The sequence below is a fragment of the Mirounga angustirostris genome, unplaced genomic scaffold, assembly GCF_029215605.1.
Source record: "Mirounga angustirostris isolate CCGP_5_RB_7025 unplaced genomic scaffold, mMirAng1.0.hap1 SCAF_14, whole genome shotgun sequence".
In the NCBI taxonomy this organism is placed as follows: Eukaryota; Metazoa; Chordata; class Mammalia; order Carnivora; family Phocidae; genus Mirounga; species Mirounga angustirostris.
In genome coordinates, this window is record NW_026991722.1 from 64197916 (window position 1) to 64225039 (window position 27124).

The 27124-nt window shown below is 61.3% G+C and overlaps 1 protein-coding gene across 1 annotated transcript; it reads right to left on the reverse strand.

The window, feature by feature from the left end:
- Positions 1 to 601: 601 nt before the first annotated feature.
- RTN4R (reticulon 4 receptor) lies at positions 602 to 26719 on the reverse strand. The gene is made up of 2 exons (XM_064578035.1): positions 26415 to 26719; positions 602 to 2274 (listed from the first exon to the last, which is right to left on the reverse strand). The coding sequence occupies exons 1-2, from the start codon at positions 26434 to 26436 to the stop codon at positions 875 to 877; spliced, it is 1422 nt and encodes a 473-aa protein (XP_064434105.1). The 5' UTR covers positions 26437 to 26719; the 3' UTR covers positions 602 to 874.
- Between the last annotated feature and the right edge of the window lie 405 nt (positions 26720 to 27124).

Consider the following 27124-nt stretch of genomic DNA (forward strand, 5'->3'; position numbering starts at 1 on the left):
ACGCGGGCACGGCTGCGGGTCTGGCATGAGACCGTGTGCCATGGGGTGGGGGTACACACGAGCCCTGCCACACCTCGGAGGGAGGGGCCTGGCCTCACCCACTCAGCGCTCCTTCAGGGCCACCCTGTCTACCCGCACGGGGTCCTCCTGGGACCACCCCAACCCACCTGGAGCTGGGGGGAGATCTGGGGGGCGCTGGTGGCGGTGGAAGCCTGGGAGCTCCCGGGGTCCATGTGGCGGCAGTGCAGACACCCCCGGAAAGGCAGCCCCAACCTGCTCCGCGGGCCTGCTGTGTGGCCTGTGCCGGACACACGCCTCTCCCTGGACAGACGCTGCTATCGACCCAGCTGGGAGGGAGGGTGGCTAAGGTGCCTGGCGGGCTAACGGACGTTAGTCTTCGTGGCTGGGGTGGGGAGGGGGCGGGCATGACACATCCCCGGTGACCACCACGGGTGCTACGGGGCTGAAAGGGCAGGCTGCACCAGCAGGCAGCTCCCTTCCCTGCCGGGGCTTCCACGTGCCTGTGACTGCGGCGGGGCTGCAGCCCAGGGCCCCCATGCCTCTCACTGCCCACAGCGCCCCAGCCCGAGAGGCCACAGCATAAGAAAAGATCTCTTTATTCCACGTCGTCCGATATTTTTACACAAGTAAAATAAAATGCATATCTCTATATACCGCGATCCGGGTGGGAGGGGGCGTTCTGGAACAAACGCTGCCGCCGCACCCTGTAAACATGATGGGGTGGAGATGGGGTGGGCGGGCGGGACGCGTCCATCAGGGAGGGCCTGCCGCCCGGTGCTGGCTGGCGGTGCCCAGGGGACCCCGTATGTACACACACCTGACTGCTGAGAAAGGCCTCCCGCTTGGTGGCTGGTCAGCAGGGCCCCAGCACCGTCCACAGCGCCAGCGCGAGGCCCAGGGGGGCCAGGCCGCAGGCGAGGCTGGGCAGGGCGCCCGAGGCCTCCGCATCCGCAGCGCCGCCGCCCCCACCGCTCGCCTGGCCCAGACGGCACTGGCCACGTGTGCGGTTCCTGCGGGAACAGCCTGGCTTCCGGCGAGGGCCCGTGGTGGGGGGCCCTGGTGGCTCGGAGCCCTCGGGCCGCATCCCGGTCAGCGGGGGCTCAGCCGAGCCGGGCAGGGTCCCGAAGGGGGAGTCGTTGATGTGCCGCGGGCCGGAGCTGTTGCCTGACGGGCTGTCGCCGGATGGCACACGTCCCTTGAGCGCATTGCCGGCGGAGGCCGGGCTCCCCGCCTCCAACACTGAGGCCTTGTCTGCCGCATCCGGCTGGCAGCACTTGGGCAGCCCCAGAGGCTCTTCGTCAGTAGGCCCGCCGGTCCAGAAGGGACGGGAGGGCCTGGCAGCCACGGCGCAGCCCTCCAGGTCGGCGGCGGCCAAGCGCTTGAGGTCACGGCCGGCCAGGCGTGGGGGCAGGCTGCAGGGCAGCTCGGATGAGGAGCCCCGGAACTGCTGCAGCCAGGCCCAGAGAGGCCGTGCCCGGCAGTCACACACCCAGGGGTTGTCATTGAGCCTCAGGTACTGCAGGGCCCGCAGGGGCGCCAGGGCCTCTGCGGGCAGCGCCGAGAGGTTGTTGGCAAACAGGTAGAGCGTCATGAGGCGGCCGAGGTCACGGAAGGCATGCGGGTGCACGCGGGCCACGCGGTTCTGATGCAGAAGGAGGCGGTCGAGGCTGTGCAGGCCGCGGAAGGCGCGCTCGGGCACGCTGGGGATGCGGTTGCCGTGCAGGAAGAGGTGCGTGAGGTTGCCCAGGTCGCGGAAGGCGTCGTCGGGCAGCGCCTGCAGCCCGTTGTCCTGTAGGTAGAGGTACTGCAGGGCGGCCAGGCCACGGAACAGGCCAGGGCCCAGCTCCTGCAGGCCGCAGCGGTCCAGGTGCAGTGTGTGCAGGCGGCTCAGGCCATGGAACGTGGCGGGGTCCACGGCACGCAGCTGCGGGTTGTCGCTGAGGTCCAGCTGCTCGAGAAGGGCCAGGCCGGTGAAGGCAGCCGCGTCGATGCGGGCCAGCGCATTCGAATGCAGCCACAGGATGGTGAGGTTGCGGCAGGCGCGGAAGCCGGCCGCGGGCACGTGCACGATGCGGTTGCCGTGCAGGAAGACGCGCTGGCTGGCGGCCGGGATGTCAGTGGGCACGGCCTGGAGGCCCTGCTGCGGACAGCTCGTCGTCACCTTGGGCTCGTTGTAGCATACGCAGGCCCCCGGGCATGGGGCGGCCACGCGCCACGCCTGCAGCCACAGCACCCAGGCCAGCAGCTGGCTCCCTGTGGGCAGAGGAGGGGGTGGTTAACAGGCAGGGGGCCCCGTGAGGCTGGGGGTCATGCTGGAGCCAGGCTGGCCCCTGGGATCAGTCCTCGGGAGTAGCCTTGAGCCGGGCCTAGGACGTGCTGTCACCCCTGAAGACTCAGGTGCTGTGACCCCTGCTCCACCTGCCACATGGAAACGACTTGGCTGAAACCTGCCTGGGGAGTTCCACGCTCCACACTGAGAAAGCTCACCTGCAGATGCCCCACGCCGCCCTGCCCAGCGCTCAAACATACAAGCTGACAGGCTCACACCAGCCGCTCGAGGTTAGCGGGGTCACTACCAAGGACCATATGAAGCCCTCCTGAGACGGACACTCATGCCTGCAGATACCTTCTCAGTACACCAGCGAGCGCCCTGGGCCTGCCCACCATTCCCGTCAGTCCCAGCACCGTCCCTGGCCTGTGCCCTGCCCCACTGGCCTATCGGCTGAGGATCAGGCCAGCTGAGCTCACACAGAGCCGAGGCTCACTCCCAGGCCTGACAGGCAGCCAGCTGCTGGGCTTCCAGCAGCTTCTGCAGCAGCACCTCCTCAGAGCCCTCCCAAGCTGCAGGAAGGGAGGGGCTGTGGCCCAGACCCTGTGCTTTGTACAGGCCCCCTGCCCAGGCTCCCGGAGCCCCTGAGGCACCAGGGCTGCCCGGATTCTGAGGAGGCCTCACCACTGCAGAAAGCTGTGCTTTAATGAGGAAACCGCGAGGGCCTTAGAGCCGGGAGCCACAACCCCCAGCAGCCCTCCTGTAGGGGGGTCTGGGTCCCACCCACACGACACACAAAACTTACAGGTACTATGGGCTCCAGAGCAACTCTGTTCTTACAGGATCAGGAGCCTGGGTGCCTGAGGGCAGGGTCAGGAGGGCAGGCAACAGCAGCCCCGCCCGCCCGCCCTGCGAGCCCCCTCCAGGCAGGCTGCTCCCTCCTCCACACATCCTGACTTGGCATGGAGCTCCTCCTGCAGCCTCCTCCCTTCGGCCTCATTCTCTGCTTGATCTCCTCCCCGGGTGAGGTGCTTACTCCTTTCCAGCCAGTCGATGCCTGCACAATTCCTCATACCCCCCCGCCCCTGCCACCATCTCGAGGCCAGACACAGGGCCTCACCAAAGACCCTATACCCCTGGGGCACTGTATCCACCCTGGCCTCACCATCGGGGCCACACACCCCAATATGAAGTTCTCTGCCTATCATCCCACCGTTAGAGCCCCCCTCTTTGAATGCCAAAGGTTCTTTCCTCCTTCAGGAGTGAGTCTATTAAAATGTGAATCCCCCTGGGAGGGTTACGGCTTATCAGCTAACACTTGAGTTATCAGCTAACACCTTCCTTGACAGCTAACACCTTTCCTGGCAGTTAGCTAAGAGCAGGATTCTGCAGACAGGAGGCCGGCTAAGTGCTGGGGCTGGAGCCAGGTGGGAGGAAGGAGAGGACCACGGGCCACCTTCCCCCACCCAGACCTGTGACCTTGGGGGCCCCCCACTCATGCTGGGGCCCTCGCCACACTGGATCCTCTCTGTCTGGGCCGGTGCCGATGCATGCCCCAAGCCCAGAGCCCTAGCAAGGCCAGCATGTTCAGTGGTCATAAGGAGTGTGCCCTCCTGGACTCTGGTCCCCAGGATAGGCACCCACATCCTGGGGGCTCCTCTGTCTCTTGCGTTGTCTCAGCCTCCAGGGCGGGGCCATTTGTTAGCTGCCGGGTACCCGCAGCCCCAGGATGGCAGTCCAGAGAGGCAGGCCTGGTCCAGAACTCCCCAAACCCAGGACACCCCTCCCCGGGCTGGCCATGCACAGGAGGCTGTGAGGGGGCCCCCTCAGCCTGCTGTTCTACTTAAACTGCTGACATCCTCTTCAGGCTCTCTCCTTACCGGCCTTCTCAGGAAGGTCGGGCCTGATTATGCCTGCTCTCACCAGCCTCTCACCTGTCACCGGATGTAACGATGCCTATGCAAACAGCGCTTCCTGTCCCCGAGGACTCACGGAAGAGGAAGACGTGGGATGGGGTGGGATGGGGGCCCCGGGTACTCACCAGGCTGGGCTCTGGACCTCACCACCAAGGATGGCCCACGTCACCAACCACGCTACGTCACAGCAGTGCCAATGTCCTCAACCGCGCCCTGCCACGAACTGGGCCACACCACCAACCAGGCTATGTCAGCGGCCACCCTTCGTGACCACGCCTGCCACATCACCCCCTGAGCGGTCCGGTGGCTGCCAGGCCCGAAGCCGTGGTCTGGGAGCTCGGCGGGTGTCAGGTTCAGCGGACCTCGCCAGGGCCAGCTGCTCCTCCAGCCTCCAGCCCTCCCCAGCCTGGGCCCCCAGGAGGCTGTGAGCCACTTGCTTGGGGTACCCCCTCTCCAAGAAGGGCCCAAGCGAGGCTCCGGGGCCGAGCTAGGCCGTGGGGAGCAAGCGGCAGAGCAGCTGTGTGGCTTAGCGCTGCTGGGAATCGGCATCAGGCACAAACACGGCTCCGTTCCCGCTGAGCCAACTGCTTTTCAGAAACCAACTTCTGAGGGTCGGTCCCCCTACACGGGCCTGCTGTCAGGGCAGCGGCCAGCGGTGGGCTCTCTCCTTGCTGCAGCCACAGTAATTGGCTCCAGCCCGGCCCCCCTTGGGGCCTGCCTGCTGGTATCCATGGCAACCCCTCTGCTGAGCAAGCAGAGGGGGCATCTTTTTAGGAGATAATCAAACCCAACTTTGCGACCTGTGTTCATAGTCACAGCAGGGGCCCTAGGGACACAGGAGGCCCTGCCAGGTTGCGGGGATGGTGATCCCCCACCCCAGGGACTGGACCCAGTCACTCATCTGACCCCTCTGAACCCTAAAAAGTGCCCCCGGCCATCTGGTCCCCCCAGCCTGTCCTCCTAGCCCATCCCCTCAGCCCCACCTCCCACTTGTGCCCAGCCTCACTGGGTTCCTGTCCTCAGTGAGCATTCAGTACCAGCTCGCCTCCAAACACATGGCAAGAAAACAGCCCCGCCACAGCCCTGGCTCATGCACGGGAACCGCAGCAAGGCACGCTCCCACACCAGGCCACCTGGCCACCTGAGCTTCGCACACACCCAAACCAGTGCGTCTCCTGCCATCCCTGGGGCTGATTCTTGCCTCCTCTTTCCTTAGGCCTCGGCTCAGAAGGGCCCTGTCAGGGGTCTTCCCCAGTGCCCCCCCGCGCCCCCGTGGAGAGGCCCGTGGGGTCATGGGAGGGGCTCCCCTTTCAGCTCAGGTCTGCCTCAGGAGCAGTGGTGATGACACAAAGGCCACCATTGGGGAAGGACGGGCCACTCCTGCCCGGGAGGCTGTGGAGGGAGGCGGTGACTGGATTCTGCTCAGGTCTCTCCCACTGGGGCAGCCGACGAAGCTGGAATGAGGGCTGATGCGGCCCTGGAGCCCAAATCCCATCACGCCTGGGTGTGGTCCCAAAGAGCACCTGCAGGGCGTACGCTGCCCCATCCTCTGGGCGGCAAAAGGCCCGGGTTCTCCTTCATGGTCACTGCAGGGTGTGGGGGGAGGAAGGGGAGGAGTGGGGAGGGGAGCCAGGAGGGGTGGAGGCTTCTGGGGACTCACCGGCAACCGCAGGAGCCAGTGGGCAGGCGGGCAGGCGGCTGCTGAAGTCAGCAGCTCGGGAGCAGGGATTGCCAGAGGCTGCAGGCGCAGGGGAGGTCTTTGGGGTGTTTCCTGGCCTCTACTTCTCTCGGGGCTCCCCTAGCCTGGGCTGGGCCGACGTATGCGGGGGTGCAGCTCCGTTGAGGTGCTACGGGACACTTGTGCCACCGCCCGTCACCTCCAGCCCATGAGGTCATGGATAGAGCGCAGGGCTGGCAGCCTTGGTTGCCCGAGGGCACTGGCTCCCCGCTGCAGGGGGGTGGCAGAAACACCCTATTCCAGGGGGCAGTCCGAGAGTCTACCAGTTGGCATGGAAGGCGTGAGTCAGAGCTGCTTCAGAATCCATTTTCTTTATAATATCACAAGCCCATTTTACAGATTAGGTAACTGAGGGAGAGAGCAGTTAAGCCCTGGACTGCTCCCACCTGGCGATGGTCCAGGAGGAAGGGTGGGAAAGAGAAGGGGCCACGGTGCCACCCAGGAGGGGCCACCCAGGAGGGGCCATGTCCAGCCAAGCCAGGAATGGAGCCCAGGCTGCGAGGGCGTAGGCAGGCACCAGGGGTACCTAGCTCCCTTCTGTGCCATCTGGGGCTGGGAGGGGACATCTCCCGGGAGGCTCTGAGTTGCTGCCTGTCCCCCCCTGACCCCCCCCAGGAGCCTGGGGTGAGTAGGCTGGGAGAGGGGGGCCGGGCAGCTGCAGCACAGCCGGGACATTGGCCAGCTCAGGACCCTCTCGATCACCGGGAACGTCCCCAGAAGGGTCACGTCCCAGACCGCAGTTACACGGCAGAACAAGAGGTCACAGCTCAGCACACCAAGGCCAGAAATAGCTCTGGGCGGGGGTGGAGGGCTGGGGGCCTCCACACACCGCAGAGAGTCAGGGCACCCCAGCAGTGCTGTACTCACGCTTTCCTGTCCCGTGCCTGCTCCCCACCCCCGCCAGCCCTCCACCAGTGACTGGCTCACCCCCCACCCCCCACCGTCCATCTGTCCCCCCCTCAGTCTTCACTCCTTGCTCACACTCACCTCCCACCTTCTGTCTGTCCTCCAACCCATAGACGCACGCAGGAGGCAGTGTGCACGCCCTTGGCGCTTCCTAGGCCCCTTCCTTGGCTCCAGGGGGCGGAGGGTGGCAGCAACTCCCCGGGGGGGACAGGCCGCCCCCAAGAGGGCCTGCATCTCCTGGGGGTGTGTGGCTGTCAGCCCCTGCTGCCGGTCATGCCCCTCAAGGCCCCACTCCTTATCGATCTTGTCGGGGCAGTAGCTGCAGGGGCAGGCCAGGTCGATAACAGGCAAGGTCACCTGCCAGGGAAGGAGGGCACTGGACCCAGGGCTGAGCAGTTCCAGCAGGCCACACTGCATGCACCAGGGGAAACTGAGGCCCAGCGTAGGCAGAGGGAGCGGGAGCAGCCTCCTGAATGCACTCAGTGCTCAGGTGGACTCAGGGCCAACAGAGGTCTCCTGAATCCTCCTTGGGACCTGTTTTATTTTCCTATTTTACAGGAGAGGAAAATGAGGTTTGGTAGGGGAAGCCACTTGCTCACAGTACCAGGTGTCTAATCTGGTTTTAGACACCAACCAACCCCATGGTGTCTAATCACTAGAAGGCCTTGCTTGGCAGTAGAGAGTTAAAGCTCCCCCGTCCCCACCTTACCATCACCCCCACCCCTGAAACCCAAGCTATGTTCCCGCTTAAAATTTCCAGCCAACACAGCACCTGGGAGGGCGCTGGGTCCCTTTCAAAGCAAAGAAACCAAGGCTGCCAGGGGAGGGGACTGGCCCACTGGAGAGCTGGAGGTCTTGGCTGCAGAGCTTACACTAAGGGTGTGTTCCTGAGGGGATACCCCACGATAGGGGCCACGCTGGACACTGTCAGCGTGAGACCAGTCCCCGGCTTATAACACGTATGGTCAAGGAGCAGGCTGACCATCGGTGGTCACCCTGCTGCATGGCATGTGCCACATGGGGGATTTAAGGGACCATGGAATCCTGACCTGGCCCCAGACATCAGGGGGACACCAGGGGAGGAGCACTGGAGCCCACTGCCAGGGTGAGTGTCCAGGCAGACACTCTGATGGGTGGGATCCTTGGCCCCGTAATCACGCCTTGGGAATCCATCCTTGGTCAAGGGTGGGCTGCTGGACCAGACGGCTGGGAACCTCACCCTGTCCAGCCCATGTTTCCACCTGATGCCCACCTTCCTTGGCCCCCACCCCAGGGAGCCCCACACTGGGGGCTGATGATGCTCAGCATCTGGAGGCTCTGTTCACCTGAAAATCCACCCACGGTGCAGGACACACCCCCCTCGCTCCAGGGATTCAGCCAGCATCCCCTCCCTCACATGGGGTGGGCATCCCCTACCCCCCTCCATTAAGACCACCAACAAACACCCACTGCCTAATTACCTGGGGAACCTGTCTCCACAACCACTCATCAGTTGGTCCCTCAACTAATTCAGTCTGGCGGCCAGCATGGGCTCAAGTCCCCAGAGGATGTTAATGAGGAATCAGCTGGTGGCCAATATGGCCCTGCCCCACCCCAGGGGGGGCAGCTCAGGAGTGGGGCACTCCCACTACCACATACCTGCCACCATGCCCATCTGCCCTCTCTGACCCCTTCCCACTGCCAGCTCCTATCCAGGACTGGGCGCCTAGCCCCCACCCCGATACATCCCACCTCCTCCCAGGGCCCTGCATCTGATACCTACCAGAAGCTGACCATCCCTGTGAGGCCCAGAGCATCAGCCTCCAACAGGGCAGACACAGTGCAGGAGTGCACTCTTGGGTGCACTTAAAAGAATGCACACCTGGGGTGCATACTATAGTCACACCCACTGAGGGTGCCTGCTAGAGAAACACACACGGGGTGCACACTGTAGGAACACACAATAGGGATACACTTTTGGGCCTTCGGCTGCCAGAGCCGGGTTGGGTCAGGGCACAGTGGGTGAGTCGGCCAAGTAGCAGAGGGTTGCTGTGATGAGGCCAGACAGACACGGGGAGCTCTTGCCAGGAAGCAGGGCTGCAGAGGGTCTGCTCTCTTCTGTGGTGGGACAAGACAGGAGGGCGTGTCCCCACATGCTCCCGAGCCCTCGGCACTTGTCAAATATCAACGACAAGGCAGGCCGGTGGCCTCTGTAAGAGTGGGATTTATTCTTCCCTCGCCCTCTGGGATCAGCCAGTCCCACCTCTCGGCCATCTGCCTCGGATCAGCCCTAGTCCTGAGGGAGCAGCTGGATTGCAGCCTACCTGAACTGTCCCAGGACAGCCAAGCTCTGGCAAACACCCCTGACCAGGGCAGTCAGGCCTCGGGGAGGGGTGTAAAGAATGAAGGGCGCTCAGGGGCTTTGTCACTACGCTGGACTGCTGGGGACGGCAGGGGGTGGGGGGCAGCACCTGCTGAGACCATGGAGATGTCCATTGGGGGCGGGTGAGAACCCCTGGACAGAGACAAGTGGGAAGGGCCACGGGGTCTGGCCCTTTCCAGGGGACGAGGGTTTCCAGAGGCAGTGATGAGATGCTCTCGTTTGGGTCACCACCGGCCAGGGCACCGTGTTCAGGTGACCAGAGTGAAACCCTTGTCTGAGCCAATGGGTCCTCATGCCTCCTATTCTATCGGCATCTGGCAAACCAGACCACCAGCCGCGACCTGTCTTTGTAAATAACAGGTTATCCGCATATGGCCACACCTGGGTGTTTATCGTGCTGCTTTAGCACTACCACCGCTGAGTGGAGTAGTCCCCACGCACAGTGTGGCCCACAGAGCTGGAATTTTTCAGGATCTGGCCCTTTAGAGAAACAGATTCCCGACCTGGCTTGTGACTGGAGCACATAGAGCACCTGCTGCCACCCTCACCCTCACAGGGGTCCTGCAGAGGTCGCTTGAATCCCCACCTAACGAAAAGGAACCCAAGGGTCCGGGAGGGCCACACTGCTGCGACCACACTGTTGGGATGGACAGAGCCTGGTGGCCTCCCACGGGGCTGGAGGGAAGATGACCCCCAAATGGTGTGTAGGTCGGAAGAAACACAGTGATTTTGCTAAAGAGGCTGTTGAGGGGCTGGTGATGGAACACGCATTAAAGAGGACACTTAAAACACTGTCGAACAAAGCTGGCTGTAAGGAGGATGTCCTCAGGCTCTGGGGTGGTGGGGGGAGGCACTGACGCACACGGCACCTGCTTGTGCTTTAGGAAGACAATCTAAGGGAGGGGTGGTCTTGGGGTCTCTGGGCCACAACCCCCTCCATGCCAATCCAACAGCACCAGAACCCTGTGCCCTCCTCTAGGGGCTCTGTGGCCAGGTCACACTGAGGGCAGCTTGCTGGCCCACTACCATCAGCCTGTCCACTTGGGCCGGGAGGAGGGGACATGGCAGGTCAGGTTTGATGCACTTCCCAGGATGTGGGACAAGGTCCAAGCCTCGGCTGGCAGAATCTTCCCATTTGAGAACAAAGAAGAAGTACAGGTGGGATGACGCTGTCCAGAAAAGGAGAGAGGCATTGAGTGTAGGGGCCTCCTTGCAAGTAGGCTTCCCTGGACCATCCTGTGGACCTCTGGCCAGAATCTTGAACGGAAAGTGGGCTGTGAAGGCCCATGATCCTTGTCACCACCACCACCACCATCTCATCACACCAGGCATGTGCAAGGTCCTCAGATCACAGACAGCTCAGAACCAGCCTGGGACCAACCTGAGGCCATTCTGGAGTGTAGCCAGCCTCATACAAGGGTGGGGAGCCCCAGAAGTGGGTGAGCAGCAGGCCAGTGTGGGGTGGACACCAGACACCGCTGAGCAGGGTTGTGGCCCAAGGATGCCCATTCCAGCCTTGAGGCTGCGTGGGGCTTGTTGGCCAAGCACGTCTCCCATCAAGGCCCAAGGCCCAGTCAGTCCACACAGGGCCTGTACCAGGGGACAGGGAGGGAGAGGGGAGAGATAGGACCTTTGGCCTCCCTGGGACTGCTCAAGGCACAGACTTCCTGAGGTCTCATGACATCCCACAGCACAGCAAGGGGATGACCATCAACCCTACTCCTCAGACAAGGGCACTGAAGCCTAGTGAGGTGAGGTGACCATGCGTACCAGCTGAGGCCAGGGGACAGGATCTAAGAACCCCTGCCACTGCCCCAGATGACCAGAGCAGGCCCTGAGCCCTAGAGACCCATACAGCAGAGGGGCAACTGTTGAGCGCACCCCCATGCTCTGGGCTCCCTGACCCCTACTGCACCTCATCCTCAGCCCAAGCCTGTTGTTCCCTGGGCTAGTGGGCCCTCGGGTCTGGTGGTCCCAGGCTCAGATGTGGCTCTGTAACCCTTCACGGAGTGGCTGGGGATGCTGCTGGCCAGCTCTGGGTCTGTGTCAACACCCATGCGGTGAGGATGACAACAGGCTAGCACCAGCCTTTCCAGGGCCCTGAGATGCCTCCAGCGCTGTGGCTGGTGTCCTGCCTCCCCAGGGGACCTTCTGTCAGCCCCATCTCAGGTGAGGAACCCAGGGAGATGAGGCCTATAACTCAGAGGTGGCATCCCAGAGCCATACTGATTGGTTGCCTGGTCTGACGGCCCTGCTTTGTCCAGGAGAGGTTGCAACTGGGCAGGAGGAGGGTAGAGGAGGAGGGCCCAGCAGCCAGGCTGCACACTGTAAGCATGCCCAGAGCCATTTCCCCCACCCCCGCCATCAGGCTCAGCCTCAGTTGTGGGAGGGGGCTCCCAGACAGGCCTGTGCAGCCCAACTTGAGGCATGAGAGATCGCTGCCTGTGCTCAGCATGGCCTCAAGTTGCTGCTTCTTCTCAAGGAACATGGGCACATACTTGGTGGTTCTCCTCCCTGCCCACCCACCACCTGTGCTAGAGACAAGTGGTCAGCCCCCCTCCTCAAGAGCCAAGATGATGATGATGAAGTATGTATTATCAGAAGGGCAAGGACCAGGGAGATAGGGCCGCTCCCCTGGAGAAACACCCAGAGAAAGTGTCTCCACCATGGGCTTCTGGGGGCGCTCAGGGTGACTACTTCCTGATCACGCCAAACCTGCCAGTTGATAAGCCCCACTCTCAACAGTGCTTCCCTAGAACACATGACCAGAAAACCAGGCATCTGGAAAAGACTCTAATGCAGACAAGAGGGAAAACAACTCTAAAAGAAGCAGAGACAGTGCAGGGAATAGATAAAAATTAGGAATAAAAAATCTAATCAGTGTCCTCTCAGGGATAGAAGGAGATTTAAAACAAGAACAGGGTGCTATGAACAAGGAGCCATCAGAAAACACGAAGAGTACCTGGAAGTTAAATATAGAATTACTAAAATTACCAAAAAAAAAAAAAAATCAATAGAAGGGTTGGAAAACAAGGTCAAGGAAGTCTTCCAGAAAGAAAAACAAAAAGAGAAAGAAAGAAAAAAAAATTGATGAGATTCAGAAGACAAATATAGGTCAAATATCTGAAAAAACAGAGAAAATAAAGGAGAAAAAATTTATCAAAGAAATAACACCAGAAAATCTCCCAAAGCTGAAGACCCAGCCCTCCACTGGGCAAGTAAGTGCCTAGCACAATAGGTGACATTCACAATGTGATTTCAGTCCCCTGGGGGTGAAAAGAGGCCTGAAGCTCCAGAGGGAAAAGCAATGTGGCATCAGACCTCTCTAAAGAGCACTGGATGCCAAGAAGATAACAAAATTGCAACGGCTTCAAGATTCTGAGGGACATCCTTTTCTTTCTTTTTTTTTTTTAAAGCTTTTATTTATTTATTTGAGAGAGAGAATGAGAGAGAGAGAGCAGGAGAGGGGGGAGGGTCAGAGGGAGAAGCAGGCTCCCCACCGAGCGGGGAGCCCGATGCGGGACTCGATCCAGGGACTCCAGGATCATGACCTGAGCCGAAGGCAGTCGCTTAACCGACTGAGCCACCCAGGCACCCGGGACATCCTTTTCAACATGGGATTCTGGATCAGGCCAATCCAGCCTGAATAGGTTTGCTAACATATGAGGACTCAGAATGATTCTTCACTGTGAATTCCTTAGAGAGTTAGTTGGGGGTGTGCTTCAGCTAGAACTAGGATATAAACCCAGAAAGAGGAAAATGTGGGGCCCAGGAAACATTGGGTGATGACAGAAGTCCTGGGCAGTTATGAGGGGACCACAGCATGCCTGGTCCATATGGGGACAGCAAGACAAAGGCCTGGGGTCAGACCTCCCTGGAGTTAAATGAGACACTCAGTAGACCGCCCGAGGTGGAGAGAGAAAGCGCATGAGGGTAGTAGATGGGACAAGGGAGAAAAGACACAGTCAGCTATAAACTCCAGGGAAACCAAAGGCCATAGAAGAGCAGAAAGGTCACCAAAGTAAGTACCCCCTGCTCCTCCAACCTGGGGTGGGGTGGTGAAGGGCATTTATGTGACCTGGGTTGGGAAACACTGGTTATGAATTTAACTGATGGTAGTGAGACACCCACACTGGGAAGTCTGCTAGGGAAGAGGGGGCTGGGGTAGGAGCCACGGAAATATGAAGGCAAGCACTAGGAAAAACAGGGAACAGAGCAACAGTGGCTGCCTTCAAGGAGGAATGGGGCTGGGGCAGAGCAAGCCAATTCTCAGACTAGCCCTAAAGGACTGGGTGCAGGTTTTAACTTTGAGCAAGATATGGTTGACCATTTTATCTTTTCAAAATGACTACATATTTTGCACTGAAATTTCAGAAATAGAGATAGATAAAAAAGAGAAAATAAAGTGTGTGTCTGCCCGACGGTGGAGATGAATGTGGTTTAGAAGCAGGCATCTCTGAGGGCCAGGAGGAGAAAGTGGGCCTGTGATTGCTTGAGCAGCATCTCCATGGCCCTGGACAAAGCTCTTTGGCACCATGCTCAGCCAAGGGTCACCGAGGCTGTTCCCCATCTCTGGGGACACTCTGGGCTCTTGGCTCCAGAGGCCTCTACAAGTCAGACACTTGACGGGACAGCTTCTGGCCTGAAAATTCAGCAGTGTGCTCAGACCTTCCACATCTGGACAAAGCCCCACCCCAGCTCCTTCTCATCTCTGCCCAGCTCACAGACCTGAGACCACCCACTACAGACTGAGGACCCCCAAGAACAGGTGGCCCAGCAGGTAATCCTGGCAGGGGGCTGTGTGCACATGGGGCCTCAGGAGTGGGGGTCTGTGGCCCCTGGGGAGGGCTTGCCCTGACCTTGGCCTAGCGCAGACCTCCCTCGGCTTCAGTGAGAGCCCCAGCTACGTTTCTGCCACCGAACCCGAGGCACATAGGCAGGGGCGACGTGAATAAGTAATTGCTCTTTTATTAACGAGTGATAAATTATTCCTATATGATTGTGTGTGATAACTCGTCCTTATTTGAAATCAATTTGGGATGGAACTTGTTGGCGGCTTCTCACCAGTGAGGGTGGGAGGACCAGGTGCCGCTGCCTCCTGGAAAAGCAGGTCAATGTATTTCGGCTACTTCCTGAGGCTGATGTGCCAGGAGCTGGCATGTGGAAGGGGGTTGGCTGCCTTGGGGGCGGGGGCTAGGGAGGGCGGCCTTATTCCTCAGCACCTGCTCCTGGGACCTGGGAGGAGTCAGGGTAGGTGCTCCAGCATGGACTCTCCCCACCTCCAACACCTGCTGGAAGCTCCAAAAGGGGCCCAGCCTACCCCACCAGAGCCAGGGCACATACGTACCCTGGGCCAAAGAAGGGTCAGGCTGGGGGAGCGGGGGGAGGAGCCCCCGAAACCTCAAGCCCTGCCCCCATCCTCATTGCCTCCTCCCCCAGCTCAATACACGAGGGTCTCCGGTGTAAGCCCAGGCCCAGGTCAGACAGACTTGGTCCCCCCACAGTGCCCCTAGCTGGCTCCCAACTCCCAGGGGCTCAGCGTGCTTATTTGTTGATCTGCGTGAGGAACCGCACACAGCCGACACTGAACAAAGGTGAGAAAGACTGCACTCCCGAAGGCCGCACCCTGCACACTGACCCTGCGGCCTTCGTGGCCCCACAGGGCCGGGGGAGCCCCCTGAAGAGGCGGAAGCAGATGACCAGAGAACAGGGTGCCTTTGGCCCATGCACCAGAGCTGCACCTCTTTGGGGAAGTGTGTACTTAAAACTCTGCAATGCACTAGTCAGGTAGTCGCTGCCTCGCTCCCAGGCCAGGCTGTGCCCACCTATCCCCACTCCTGCTCCTCCCCAGCTGCCTCCCTGCCCCCCGGCACAGCAGTTACAGGCCTGAGGGGCTGGGGCACCTCCTAGCTCAGCCATTTTGCCCCGCTCCGGCACCAGCGGTGACCTCGCCTCTCAGGTCTGGGTTGGTCATCTGTGAAATGAAGAGGTTGGGTCTGAGAACCTGACAAATCCTGGGGGTAGGGGGCATTTGGTGGACCCACTCCACTCACTGTGGTGGACCCAGGGTCCCTGCCACCCCCCACCGCCGTCCACTGCCAGGGCGCCCACTTCAACACACACCTCGCTGATTAGTTTAGCAGGTCTCCATGTTGCTTTGCTTCCTTCGGTTGTCCCTCTGGGCTGTGGGCTCCATGGGGACAGGACCCCAGCTGGTGACCAGCACACACCATAAATGTTTGTCACACATGAGTGTAAGAAATGTCCACCACTACAGACAGGCAAGTTGCAGACTCTGCGAGGGACAGCATTCCCCGAGGATGTGCTCAGAGAGTCCCTAGGAGAGTCCACCAGGTACTCGCATCCCCATGGGAGCAGCTGCACCCGGAAGCCAAAGGCAATTTCACTTGTGTTACAGAATGTTTTTGTCACCCCCAGATTCCTGTGTTGAAGGCCTCACCCCCAACGTGATGGTATTTGGAAGAGGGGCCTTGAGAGATCAGGACCTAGATGAGGTCATGTGGGTGGGGCCCCCATGATGGAATTAGGGCCCTTATAAGAAGAGATACTGGAGGGCTTGTTTTCACTGTCTCCATGTGGGGACATGGTGAGAAGGTGGCCATCTGCAAGCCAGGAAGAAAGCTCTCACCAGAACCGGACCACGCCGGCACCCTGATCTCAGACTGCCCGCCTCCGGAACTGTGAAAAAATAAATTTCTGTTGTTTAAGCCACCCCAGTCTGCGGTATTTTGTTATGACACCCTGAGCTGACTAATACAACTTCTTTCTTACATCTCTGATATATCTTCCCAGATTTTTTACAACACACACGAACCAGTAAAATCAGAAATGTTTTCAGTTTGGTTTGTTTGGTCTCATGTACCAACACTGGACAGGCAGCCCTGTCCAAGGGGGCAGACCCCCTTCCAAGACCCCCGATGCCATGGGGTCCCTGCCCACCACAGCCAGCCCTGCAGGATGGCTGGAGAAGGCCAGGCTTTGGTGCTGACTCTGCCTCTCTGGGGCCTCAGGCAGGTGTCCCAACCTCTTGGGACCTGTTCCATCACCTGGAAAATGGGGATAACCAAACCCACCTCGCAGGGTATGGAGAGACCACACAGCCCACGCAGGGCTGGTGCACAGTGGGTACAGTGGAAATGCCTGGCTCACCCGTGGGATCATCACAGGAGTGCCTCATGTCACCCCCAACAGGAACCCACTGTCCTCACCTGACAGAAGGGAGGCCAAGTCATAGCTAGAAAGGGCACGCTCGTGCCTGACCCAGCCTCAGTCCAGCTCTGACCCTGGCACGTGCACTGGACCCTGTGGCTTCCACGAGCCTTTGCTCAGGCAGCTCCCCTTTCCAGAATGCCTGCCCTATTCCCAACACATCCTCTTGGAAGGGCTCTTCTCCTCAGAGTCCCGCCATGCCAGCCCTTGGAGCTAGACCCTTCCCAACCTGTTCCCCTCCCACACCACAACCTTGCCTGTGGCGTCAGTCCTCACTCCTGCCCCCAACGCTGGACTCAGCTCCAATGGGGCCACTGAAGGGAGCAGGTGAACGAGCAGAGCCCTGGAGCCTGGCCAGGGTCACAGCCGTGGGCTCCCACCAAGGGGCACATGGCCGGGGAAAAGCATCAGCTAGGCTTGAGGGTTCTTGCGTGAGTGACATGCCAAGCAGGTCTTGACCCCACCTGGGTCTCGGGGCAACGTGGGGATAGTGAACTTACCAGTGCTGGTGTTGGCCACCTGGCAGGGCCTGAGGGTGAAGGTCGGTAGCCCCTCACTCCCTAATTCCCACCACCTGCTCTAGGAACATACTGCACACCCCCCTGACAAGTCCCCTTGTCTCTGAGGAGAGGGTCATGCCGGTATCAGGCTTCCTGTGATCTGGAGGTGGGAGAGAGTCAGCCACGGCATTGGGGAGGGCTCCATAGGAGCACGGACGCACGCGCACACACACACACACGCACACACACGCACACACTGCCACCACCCGCCTCGGGACACCCTGGGGACTGGGCCGTGGCTCCGGCAGCAGGTAAAGAATGGAGTCCATTAGGGCCACCATCTGTCTCAGCTGTGATGGGTCCGCTCGGTGACATCCAGGAGGTATGTAGATGGAATATCTTTATGGGGAGAGTTTTTCTTTTGCCAATTTTCGAACAGGAAGCCAGACACTTGTCACACCTGTCCCCGTGTCAGCCTCTGCCTGACATAAATTGGGGCTGAGACAGGGAGATGAAAGACAGCCTGGACACGGCCGGTGTGCAGGGGCCATGTGTCATATGGCCGGGAGCACACAGAGCAGGGGGCTGGCCTCCCGCTGGGGCTGGGCTGGGGGGGGGCATGCCACTGCCCACTCCACCCTGTCCTTTCAGCCTGAGATCCCCCAACACCCCCCCTTGGCTCCCCTCTTGGCCCCCACAAGCTCCTCACCTAACTCCCATCTCCCCTCCCCCTGCCAAACAGCCTAGGCCCAGCTCAGCAGCCCCAGCCAGTCCCCTGGCCTGGAGTACGCTGTCCCAGTTTCCCGGCTTCTGCTCCCACCAGGAGTGCCCCATCTAGACCAATAGCTCTAGCGCCTCTTTAAGACCTAGGGCCAGTGTGATCTCAGGGCAGGGGCCTGGGCTTCAGAGTCCTCACCGCATCCCCACCAGCACTTCTCTCTCCTGGGAACCTCATGGGCTTTGGGGTATCTCCCTGGGACCTGGAGGCCTGGGGGGGCAGAATGTGTCACAAGAATCTAGGGGTCCCTGCTGCCTAACACAGGGCTGGCCTGAAACTAAAGGCTAGAAAACACTTCACCAAGAGAATGGAGGGAGAGAAAAGTGACCCTCGGGGACCTGCCCAGGTCTCCCTCCCAGCCCCCACCCCCCAGTGTCCATCTTGGTGCCTGGCTAATCCCATCGAGGGTGGGGAGGGTCCTGCCCAGGGGATGCTGGGGGACCAGCTGCCAGGACATACTTCAGAACCACACCCCAGGACCCCCCTCAGCTCCTCCATCAGTCCCTGTCACGTGGGGAAGCTCACTGCCAAGGAGATAGTGATGGTGGCCCTGGGGGTCTTGGCCTCAGCCCCCAAGGAAACCTAAGAGCCCAGTTCCTACCAGGCTCATGGGCCACTGCCTCACACAGCTTCATCCCTGGGGAGGCCCCCTGGAGCCTGGGGTGGGGGCTGGGCAGGGGTGTGACTAGCCAGCACTGTGCTCTCTAAGGACAAGGAGGGGGCTGAATGTGTCCTGGGAGGGCAGGGAGGCCTCAAGCAGGGCGGCTGAGGGAAGTGGACAGGAGAGGGCTGTGGGAGGAATGTGGCAGGGCTCTGGGAAGGGTGGGGGCAGGGCTGAGCACTAGGCCCACTCCCAGTTCCTGGCTGGGGTGTGCTGTGGAGGCAGGTGAAGGCCTGCGGAAGCAGGTAGGAGAGCTGGGTGTGAGCATCCTGTGTGACCTTGGGGCCCACAGCCACCCATTCTGGTGGCTGGCCAGGATTAGCCTTTCTCTGTAATTCTGCTTCCAGCCACATCTTTGGGGATGGGCGTGCTTTGGGGCCGGAAGCCACACCCAGGGGGTAGATGGCCCAACCTCCTGCTGCCTGCACCCCACCCTGCCCAAAGACCACGGGGTGCCCTTCCACCGTAACACAAAGCTGCTGCAAAGTGAATTGTGGAGGCAGAAGTCTCCACATTGTGAAGGCAGAGGGACTCAGAATTTCCTTCTGAGTTAGTATGGGGTGACCAGGCCCAGTGCCCACCTGCCCCAGACCCCTGCTGGGACTTAGAGACTCCTCACCTTACGTGGGTCCCAGACACCCCTCCAGGCTCCCCTGCCTCTGGCCCTGCCTGGACTTTTGCACATCCCATCCCCAGCCCACCGGGGCCTCCCAGCCCCACTCCTCACTTGGCTCCCCTTGGCATGAACTGATACGTCACAGACTCCCATTGGGACAGGTAGCAAAGACCCTCCTGGCAGGAGGACTGATGGGGGAGTGGCAGGCCCAGACAGGCTCCTCCTCTGTGCTCCCATGGCTCCACAGAGTCTTCTGCTCTAGGGCGCACAGTGGCCCACACATGCTTCTCTACCCTGCTGCCCGAGTTCCACCATAGACCCCCTCCGGGCAGGGCAGCTGCGAAGGACTTGGGAAACCAAGGGCGCCCCTGGAAGGTGGGGGCCCCCATGACCTGCTCAGGGCCCTGGAAGCCCCATCACCAACCTGTTGTCTCCATAGGAAGTTCCAGCCTAGGGCAGGTGGGTCCCACCTGAATGGGACAATCAGGTTCCCATAAGGGGGATGGGCCTTGTGGGCAACATTCAACATTGACTCCCCCTTCAGAGTCTCCTGTGTGACAAAGACTCAGAAGGTGAGTGACACACCCAGGTGCTCAGTTGGTTCGGGGCTAAAGCCAAGAGGGTCCCAAGGCCAGACACTGCCTGCCCAGACTTTGCCTGGAGGGCATCCCCCACAGGATGGCGTCTCTGTCTCTCTCTAGACCCATGTCTTTGCTCATCTGAGTCCCGGAGGGGGGCCGCCTTCTTGTAGCCACCTTGGGCAACTGGCCTGCACCTGACCACCAGCAGCCATCCATCCCCAGGGGCCAGGACTGCCACCTCCTGTGTCTCCTGGGAGCTCACTCCCTGTGTCCCAGCACCAGGCCTGGGCTGGACTCGGGGACGTGGAGACGGGGAGGCAGGCACAGGTGCGCATATCAGGTGCTAAGACCAGGGAGCTGGAGGCCTCCCCCAGTGAGGGTGGAAGAGAAGGTTCCCAAATGTGACTCTATGGCCCAGGCCCTGAAAACAATGCGGGCTCACCCAGGGGTAGACATGGGAGAGTTTGAGCAGGAGGGGTCTGGCTGGCAGGCATCTCAGAGCCTGAAGGGAGGATGAGATGGCAGACAGGCAGCTGAGGGCGTCTGTGGCCATGGACCTGGGAGGAGACTGGCCCAGAGCAGGCCCTCACTGAGGGATAAAAGGGGATGGATTTCCCTGGAGCCCAATTTGACACTGGATGTGCCTTTGGGGATGGGAGGCAGCCAGGACCCTGGGCCTTGGGTGTAGATGTTGGGGGTGGAGGGGCAGGTCGTACAGGGGTGATTAGCACCAGATAGACGGGATCGGGGGGGACCTGAAACTCCATTGGAGCAGAGCTACACATGCAGGGGAAATACATGTAGAACTGCTGGGTGGGGGCGGCCTAGGGCCCTGAGACCCCTGCTCAACTGCATAGGCCTGGCATACAGCAAGGAGGCAATAAACGCTTGCTAAGCAATTTCCGGGACTGGAGGACCACAGCAGAACTCAGTGACGGGCCAGGCTGGGCCTCAGAGCTGGCCTTGCTGGGGTGGGTGGGGAGGCAAGGAAGTCTGGAGGCTCTGGATTCCCAGCTGGTCTTGCGCCCCCTCCACCTCTTCGCCTTCCAAGTCTACTCACTGGCCCCTGCTCTTTATGGAGCACCTACTGTGTGCTTGAGGCTGTGACACGATACCGGGAGCCAGCCACCTAGCCCCCATCTGTCTCCCCCAGAGCCCAGCACCCTACATACCTCAGGCTCAAGCGTTTTCCCACCCACAAAGGCACTGATCCAGAAGCACCACCTCTGGTCAACAGCCGTGGATTACGGATGAGGCCTCTGGTGACCAGGAAAGGGCGGGTGCTGCCCAAGGTCACACAGCGAGCCGGCACTACACGGGCTAATCCAATGCCTGCCCAGACTTCAGGATGGGGAGACTTCTGGCAGGTCTCTGAGCCCGCCCCATCTGGGCCCTGGCAGGAGGTGAATAAAGGCAACATCTCAACAAGGTCACAATAGCTGGGACAGATGGAGGACACAGCACTGGGCCTAGGCAAGTGAGGGGCAATCCGAGAAGGCTCCCTGGAGGAGGTGAGGGGCCCAGAACGCTGCCTTGGCCTGAGCCCCTCAGCACTCCACCCCCTTCCTCGATGGGCCCTTCACCAGCTTCAGCCTCAGCCTGACATTTCCCGTGACATTTGCTGCAAAGAAATAGAGTCATAAACCCAAAGGTTAAATTTGCACATTGCCTCACACTGCCAGGAGAAGTGTGGTCCCTCCACCCACTAGATGCTGTGGCTGCAGCGTTTGTGTAGGATGGCCCACCCATCCCTGGAGCCCTTCCTGGGGGCCCGAAGGTCTCCCTCCCAGGCCCTCTGAGGAATCTCAGCCACTGTAGCCCAAAACAGTTTCTAGACACACCAGTCCCTGAAGTGTGTCGCATAGGGGTGCCCGTCAGAGGCCCTGCCCAATCTGCTTGCAAACCCAAGGCCCCAAGACACCTTGCGGTAAAGGAGATCTGTCAGTGCCACTTAGCCCAGCCAGTCCCAAATTTGCTTGACCATGAAACCCTTGTTCAATCCCTACCAACATTCTGTAGAACTTTAATTATGTGGAGTGTGACCTGTGATTGGCCAGTTAGGAATGCCTTGGTGCTGACCAGAGAGCAGAGGAGCGCCCCCAGGGTGCTGGGTGGGCTGCCTGAACAAAGCTATGTCAGCTCCTGACACCCCGGGCCCTCCACTTGGGCTCCCTGCATCACCGCCGGCCCAGCTCCATGTGCCTGGGCCCCTACAGGGCTCACAGGCTGCCAGGCCCATCTGAGCCAACCCAAGCCCCTGGCCTCTGCCCATACAGCACCTTCCACGGCCCCGCCAGGAAGTCTGCCCATAGTCCTGCCTTTCAGCTGCACCTCCTGGGCCTGGCTGCCCTGTCCTGTGGGGGGAGGGGGTGGTCAAGGCTGTAGGATGGTGCCGCATGGCCCATCCTCCATCCTCTCTCAGCAGGGCAAGGCAGCGGGCCCACGTGGAGACAGGACTGTCAGGACGCTGCAGGGTGAGGGTAGACGCTGTGTGAAGGGGGCAGAAGAGAGGCAGCCGGAAGCCCAGTTGCATAAAGGCCATCCCCAGAGTCAGAATCCTGATCAAAGCCCAGAAGCAGATTCCACCACTACCAGTGAGAAACTGGACCCCAGGTGAGGGAGAGGCCCAGGGGCCCCACCCATAAAATGTTGGGAGGGGGTGGGGATCAGGGCCTGCCACCTTTGCAGTGGGGAGGGGGGCCTGTGGCCAGGCCCTTGGGGGTGGGGGGTACCTGTCAGGGCCTGCAGTGAGGACACCGGGGGCATGTGCTGAGTGCACCTCCCTGGGGGCCGCCTGCAGGACCATGGACAGTGTGAGAAGCCAAGGCAAGTTCGGATAAATAAATTATGGCGAATCCTCAGGAAGGGATTCCACATACACCAGTAAACCCATGATGCACAAGAATAGTTCCCGACGTGCAAAATGTTTAAAATACAGCGACAAAAGAAGAAACTGCAGCACACAACACCCGGCCGGGCCCACACGCTCCAGTGACGGCTCGGGGAGAGGCAGGGAGTGTGGACTGCGTGCTCACCCTCTGGCTGGGCTTCCATTTTGGGCTCTGTGACCACCTGTCCCTTAAAGCATCTGGTCCTACAAACTCAGGAGGGCAAGGATCACATCCCTTTATTTGCCTGACTCCAAATAGGGTCTGGCAGGCTAGGGACAAATGAATGAGTAAATGAATGGGTGTCTGAGTCAACGGAAAAGGAGCAAACGCAGTGTCTGGGACGGGGCAGCTGGGCCACAGAGTGGGGGGACACCGAGGAGTGCCGAGGTTCCTGAGGCGTTACCTTGAGAGGGCAAGTGGGGGCTGGGGGCCAGTGCCCCAGCACCGCTGAAGGGACAGGGGAGAGGGGTATGGGCAGCCAGGCCGGCTCCTATGGACCTTGAGGCCCAGGCCCTGGGTGGCCACCAAGGGACAGGCAGCCCTGCCCGGGGGGGGGGGGGGGGCGGGGAGGGGTGGTCAGAGGGCAGGGCCCACCAGGCTGAGGGCAGGGCGGCATGAACTTGCACAGCCAAGAGCCCTCAGGATCCCCACAACAGGGCCCAGGGGCAGGAGTGTCACATTCGTTCACACACCCATTCACTCATTCAGTGCAATTCACTTATTCACCGTGGAACTCCTTCCTGGTGCTCCTGTTCTAACCCCCTTCAGGCTGCAGACTGAGGCTCTTGTGGAGACTCTCTGGCCACAGGCCCAGGAGATCAGGAAATGCAGCCCCGGGGGATGGGTTCCTTCTGCCTCCACCAGCCGGGACCCTCCTGGTGCTGTACCAGCTGCCACGGGCACCCGTGCCACAAAGCCATGAATTCTGGCCCGGGGCAGGGAGCAAGGAGGGGCTGGAGCCCAGCAGCAGCATTGGCCACGGTGAGCACGGTGAGCACGAGTCCCCTGGCCTGGGAGCAGCAGAGGGAGGGGGAGCTTGGAGTCCAGAGAGCACGGGGGAACCAGGGCCGCACACGGCCAGCCCCTCATGGTCTGTCACTCAGAATGGGTAACAGCAAACAAACATGGATCTCGGGCCAGCCCTCGGGTTCCTCAGACAGCAAGACTTCCTCTTCTGCCTTCCAGAGCCCCCGCACATCCTGTGGTGGGGGGTCGTCTACACACACCCCTACAAGCCCTCTTGCTTCCTGAGACCCACTGGGCCCTCTTTGCTACTTTCCATCTGCGACCACAGGGAGAAGGTCAGCCCCAACTGCAGGACACACAGCTGGCTGTTAATCCTCACGTAGAGAAACTGAGGCTCAAGTGTTCTACAGGCTCCCTGCCGGTGAGGGGCACAGCAGCTTGGGAAGCACGTTGCTGGCCACCTCCCACCTTCTGCAGTGCTCTCACTTCCTGCCCCCCAACTGCCCATCACCCCTTTCCAACTCCCCTGTGACCTCTATTGCCTTTGTTTCCCCATCTGCAAATCAGTAGAAAAGAGGTCCAGTTGGCAGTGTAAGTGTTCCAGGAGGACTTCCATTTGTGGGAACCACTGCCTAGGGTGGTGCGTGTTGGGGAGAGATGTTTTGGGTATTTTGAAGGCAAAAGCACTGGCATCAGAACCCCGTGGGGACCTTGGCCTGGAAGTGCCCCCAACAATCCAGAAGGGAGGCCTGATTACTGGCCCGTGTCATGGGCAAGAAGGCTGAGGCACACAGAGGTGAACTGTCATACCCAAGGTCACACCACCGATGGGTGGCTGCACCAGGACCCAAATCCAGGATGTTCTGCTATCCCACGCCCGGCAGCCAGGGTTTATGAGCAGCCCTCTGCCAGGTGGTAGGGTGCTGGCCACCACCTGGCTCAGTCCGTCCCGTGGAGCTTGCTTCTCCCTCACCTTGTCTGGCTTAGAAAAGAGGAGTGGCCAGCCCCTCAGCCTGCCCAGCCACGGGGCCCAACCTCCGGCCCACCCCTCTGTTGCACCCCCGCACACTCTATAAGGATGACCCACTTGTCTTCATTGTATAGACAAGGACACAGATGGGGACCAGGCAGTATGGCCCCTCCTCCAAGCCCCGGCCCAAGGTCCCCCTCACTACAGTGAGAGTGGGTCACCAACACCCTTACCTCAGTGCCCCACACAACACCTGAGGCAGGTGACATACCATAGAACACCTTACCAATAAGGCTCCTACCACAGCGAGACTGAGGCCCGAGGGCAGGGCCTTCCTGAGGTCACCCTGGGTCAACCTCAGGGTGGGCACACACCTGCTCCCCATTGGGCTCAGTGGCAGTGACTACAGAGCATGGAGGAAGGGTCTGGCCTGTTTGCCACTGTGTTGACCTCGAGCTTTGAAATGGGCCTTCCCTGCCCAGGTGAGTCCCAGCCCCCATCGGCCACCATTGCTCCAGCACGGGGGACGGCAAAGAGTGGCTGGGAGCCCTTTGGCCTCACACCTTAGGCTGGGTGCACTGAATTAGCTTCTCAGCACACAACCTTTGTGCCTCTGCTAAAGATTTGGGTAAAACCTGCTTACAGCCTGTCTGGGCATACAGGGGCACCCACACTGGAGGCAGAGACACATGCCGATATGACCACAAGCACATACGGTCACGCGTGCAGAGACACACACGAGCAGAAGCATACTGAGTCTCTCTCTCTCTCACACACACACACACACACACACACACACACACAAAGACCCAAGGGGCTGTGGAGGGGAGACTCCCAGGACACGATGGGGAGGCAGACAGAGGTGGGGCCATGCTCCTGCAGCCGGTTTCTCGCCCCTCCATCTGTGAGCTCTGGCTGCCCAGAGCCTCCCCCTCAACACATGTGCATGTAGGCAAGGCAGCAGGTCCCACTAAGGGGCCCCAGCATGTGCCAAGTGTGGAGACCACAGCAGGCATGCTATGTGCATGCATGTGTGGCCGTGGGCGTGCAGGTGGGGGCGAGGACATGGATGTGCATCCACAGCGTGTGTGTGCGTGCATACTGGGGCAGCCTGGCATGCATGTGCACACGCGGTGTACAAGTGTACAGCCCTTGTAGACACGTGCACGTGCAAGGAAACGTGTGTGCCGCCTGCGGCACGGTGGACATCAGCAGGGCAGTCTGGGTGGGCACCAAGGGAGCACCCTCCAGGCAGGGCATGCCCAACTTCCCTCACAGGAGGTCACCCCCGCCCCAGACCCTTCTCTCAGGACCTTGCACCAGGTAGCGGAAGGGGTCCCATGAGGGCTGCCAGGGAGGGGATGCTGCGAGCCCCACCACTTCTGGAGCCTCTTAGCGGAGCCCCCCAGGGGCACTCAGGCTGCGGGTGGGGGCTGCTAAGGCTGCCTCTTCTCCTCGCCAGCCGCCCCCCCCAGGGGGCAGCTCTGGGCCAGCCCCGCCCCCCACGCCCTCTACTGTCGCCAACGCCCCCGATTCATCCCGCTGCGGCCTGACCCCAGAGAAACCAGAGGTCCAGAGCGGAGTCCTGGGGCAAGGGTGGAAGCGACCCGATACCCCCACCCCTGGTTGGTACCCACGTTTCTGCAACCCTGCTCATTAACCCCTTCGAGGCCGGGGCGCTCCGAGGCTGGACCCCGCCCTTCCAGCCGGAAGACCCCACCCCGGCCCCGGCCCGGCGTCCGGGGCCACTCGGCCCCGCCGCCCCCGGCCCCGCCGCCACGGCCAACTTTCCCGGGAAGCGGCAACTTTTCCTGCTGCCGCGGGCTCCGCCCTCCCGGGGCCGGGGCGCCCGCGGCCCCAGCCCGGCGCGGCACTGCGGTGGCCCTCACGGCCGCCCGGTGACCCTTCTGCCTGCCTCGGCAGCCCCAGCCTGGCCCTGCGGCTCCAGGAGGGGCCGACCCCACCGTCCCCACCCCGCCTGCCCGGCTCGGGTGCCGAACGGCGCTCACCTCCGGCAGACGCTCTCTTCATCTTAGGGGTCGGGCGGGGCGCGACGGGGACCGAAAGTCGCTTCGGGGCCGGCGCCCGTCTCCCCGCGGCCGGGTCCGCATCCAGGCGCCGCCGCTCCGGCCCGGCCCCGGCCCGGCCGCGGTACGAGGCTGGGCGCGCTCCGCTCCCCGGGTCGGCTGGGCTGGCGGGGCCGCGGGTGCGGAGGGCGAGGGCGGCGGCGGCGGCGCGGACTGGCGGGGCGCTCGCGGCGCGGGCCGGGAGCGGATGAATGTTTTATGGGATCATGTGGTTTGACGCGCGAGGAATCCGCCCGGTCCCCCCGCCGGCCGGGGCGGGGCGGGGCGGGGCGGGGCCTCGCGGTGGGCGGGGCGCTCACCTGGGCGCGGGCCGGGCGTGGTGCGTTGGGGGGTGCGGGGCGGGGGAAGGGGGAGGGAGCGTGGGCAGCGCGCGGTCCCGGGGCGCACAGGCCGGGCCGCAGGAGGCGTTCAGCCCGCCCCGTGCACCGGCGCCGCGCGGCCCCAGACAAAGGCGGCGCATTTCTGAAGAGGCGGCGGCCCCTGCAGGCGGCCGCGGGCATGGCGGCGCCGGCGGTAGCCGGCTGGGGGCGCTGGCCCGAGGGCGTGGCGGCCAGGACTTGCCCGGGTGTGGGGATCCCCGATGGGTCCAGCCGTTGGTAAGGACTTTGTCCGGAGGCCCGGGGAGGGGGGGC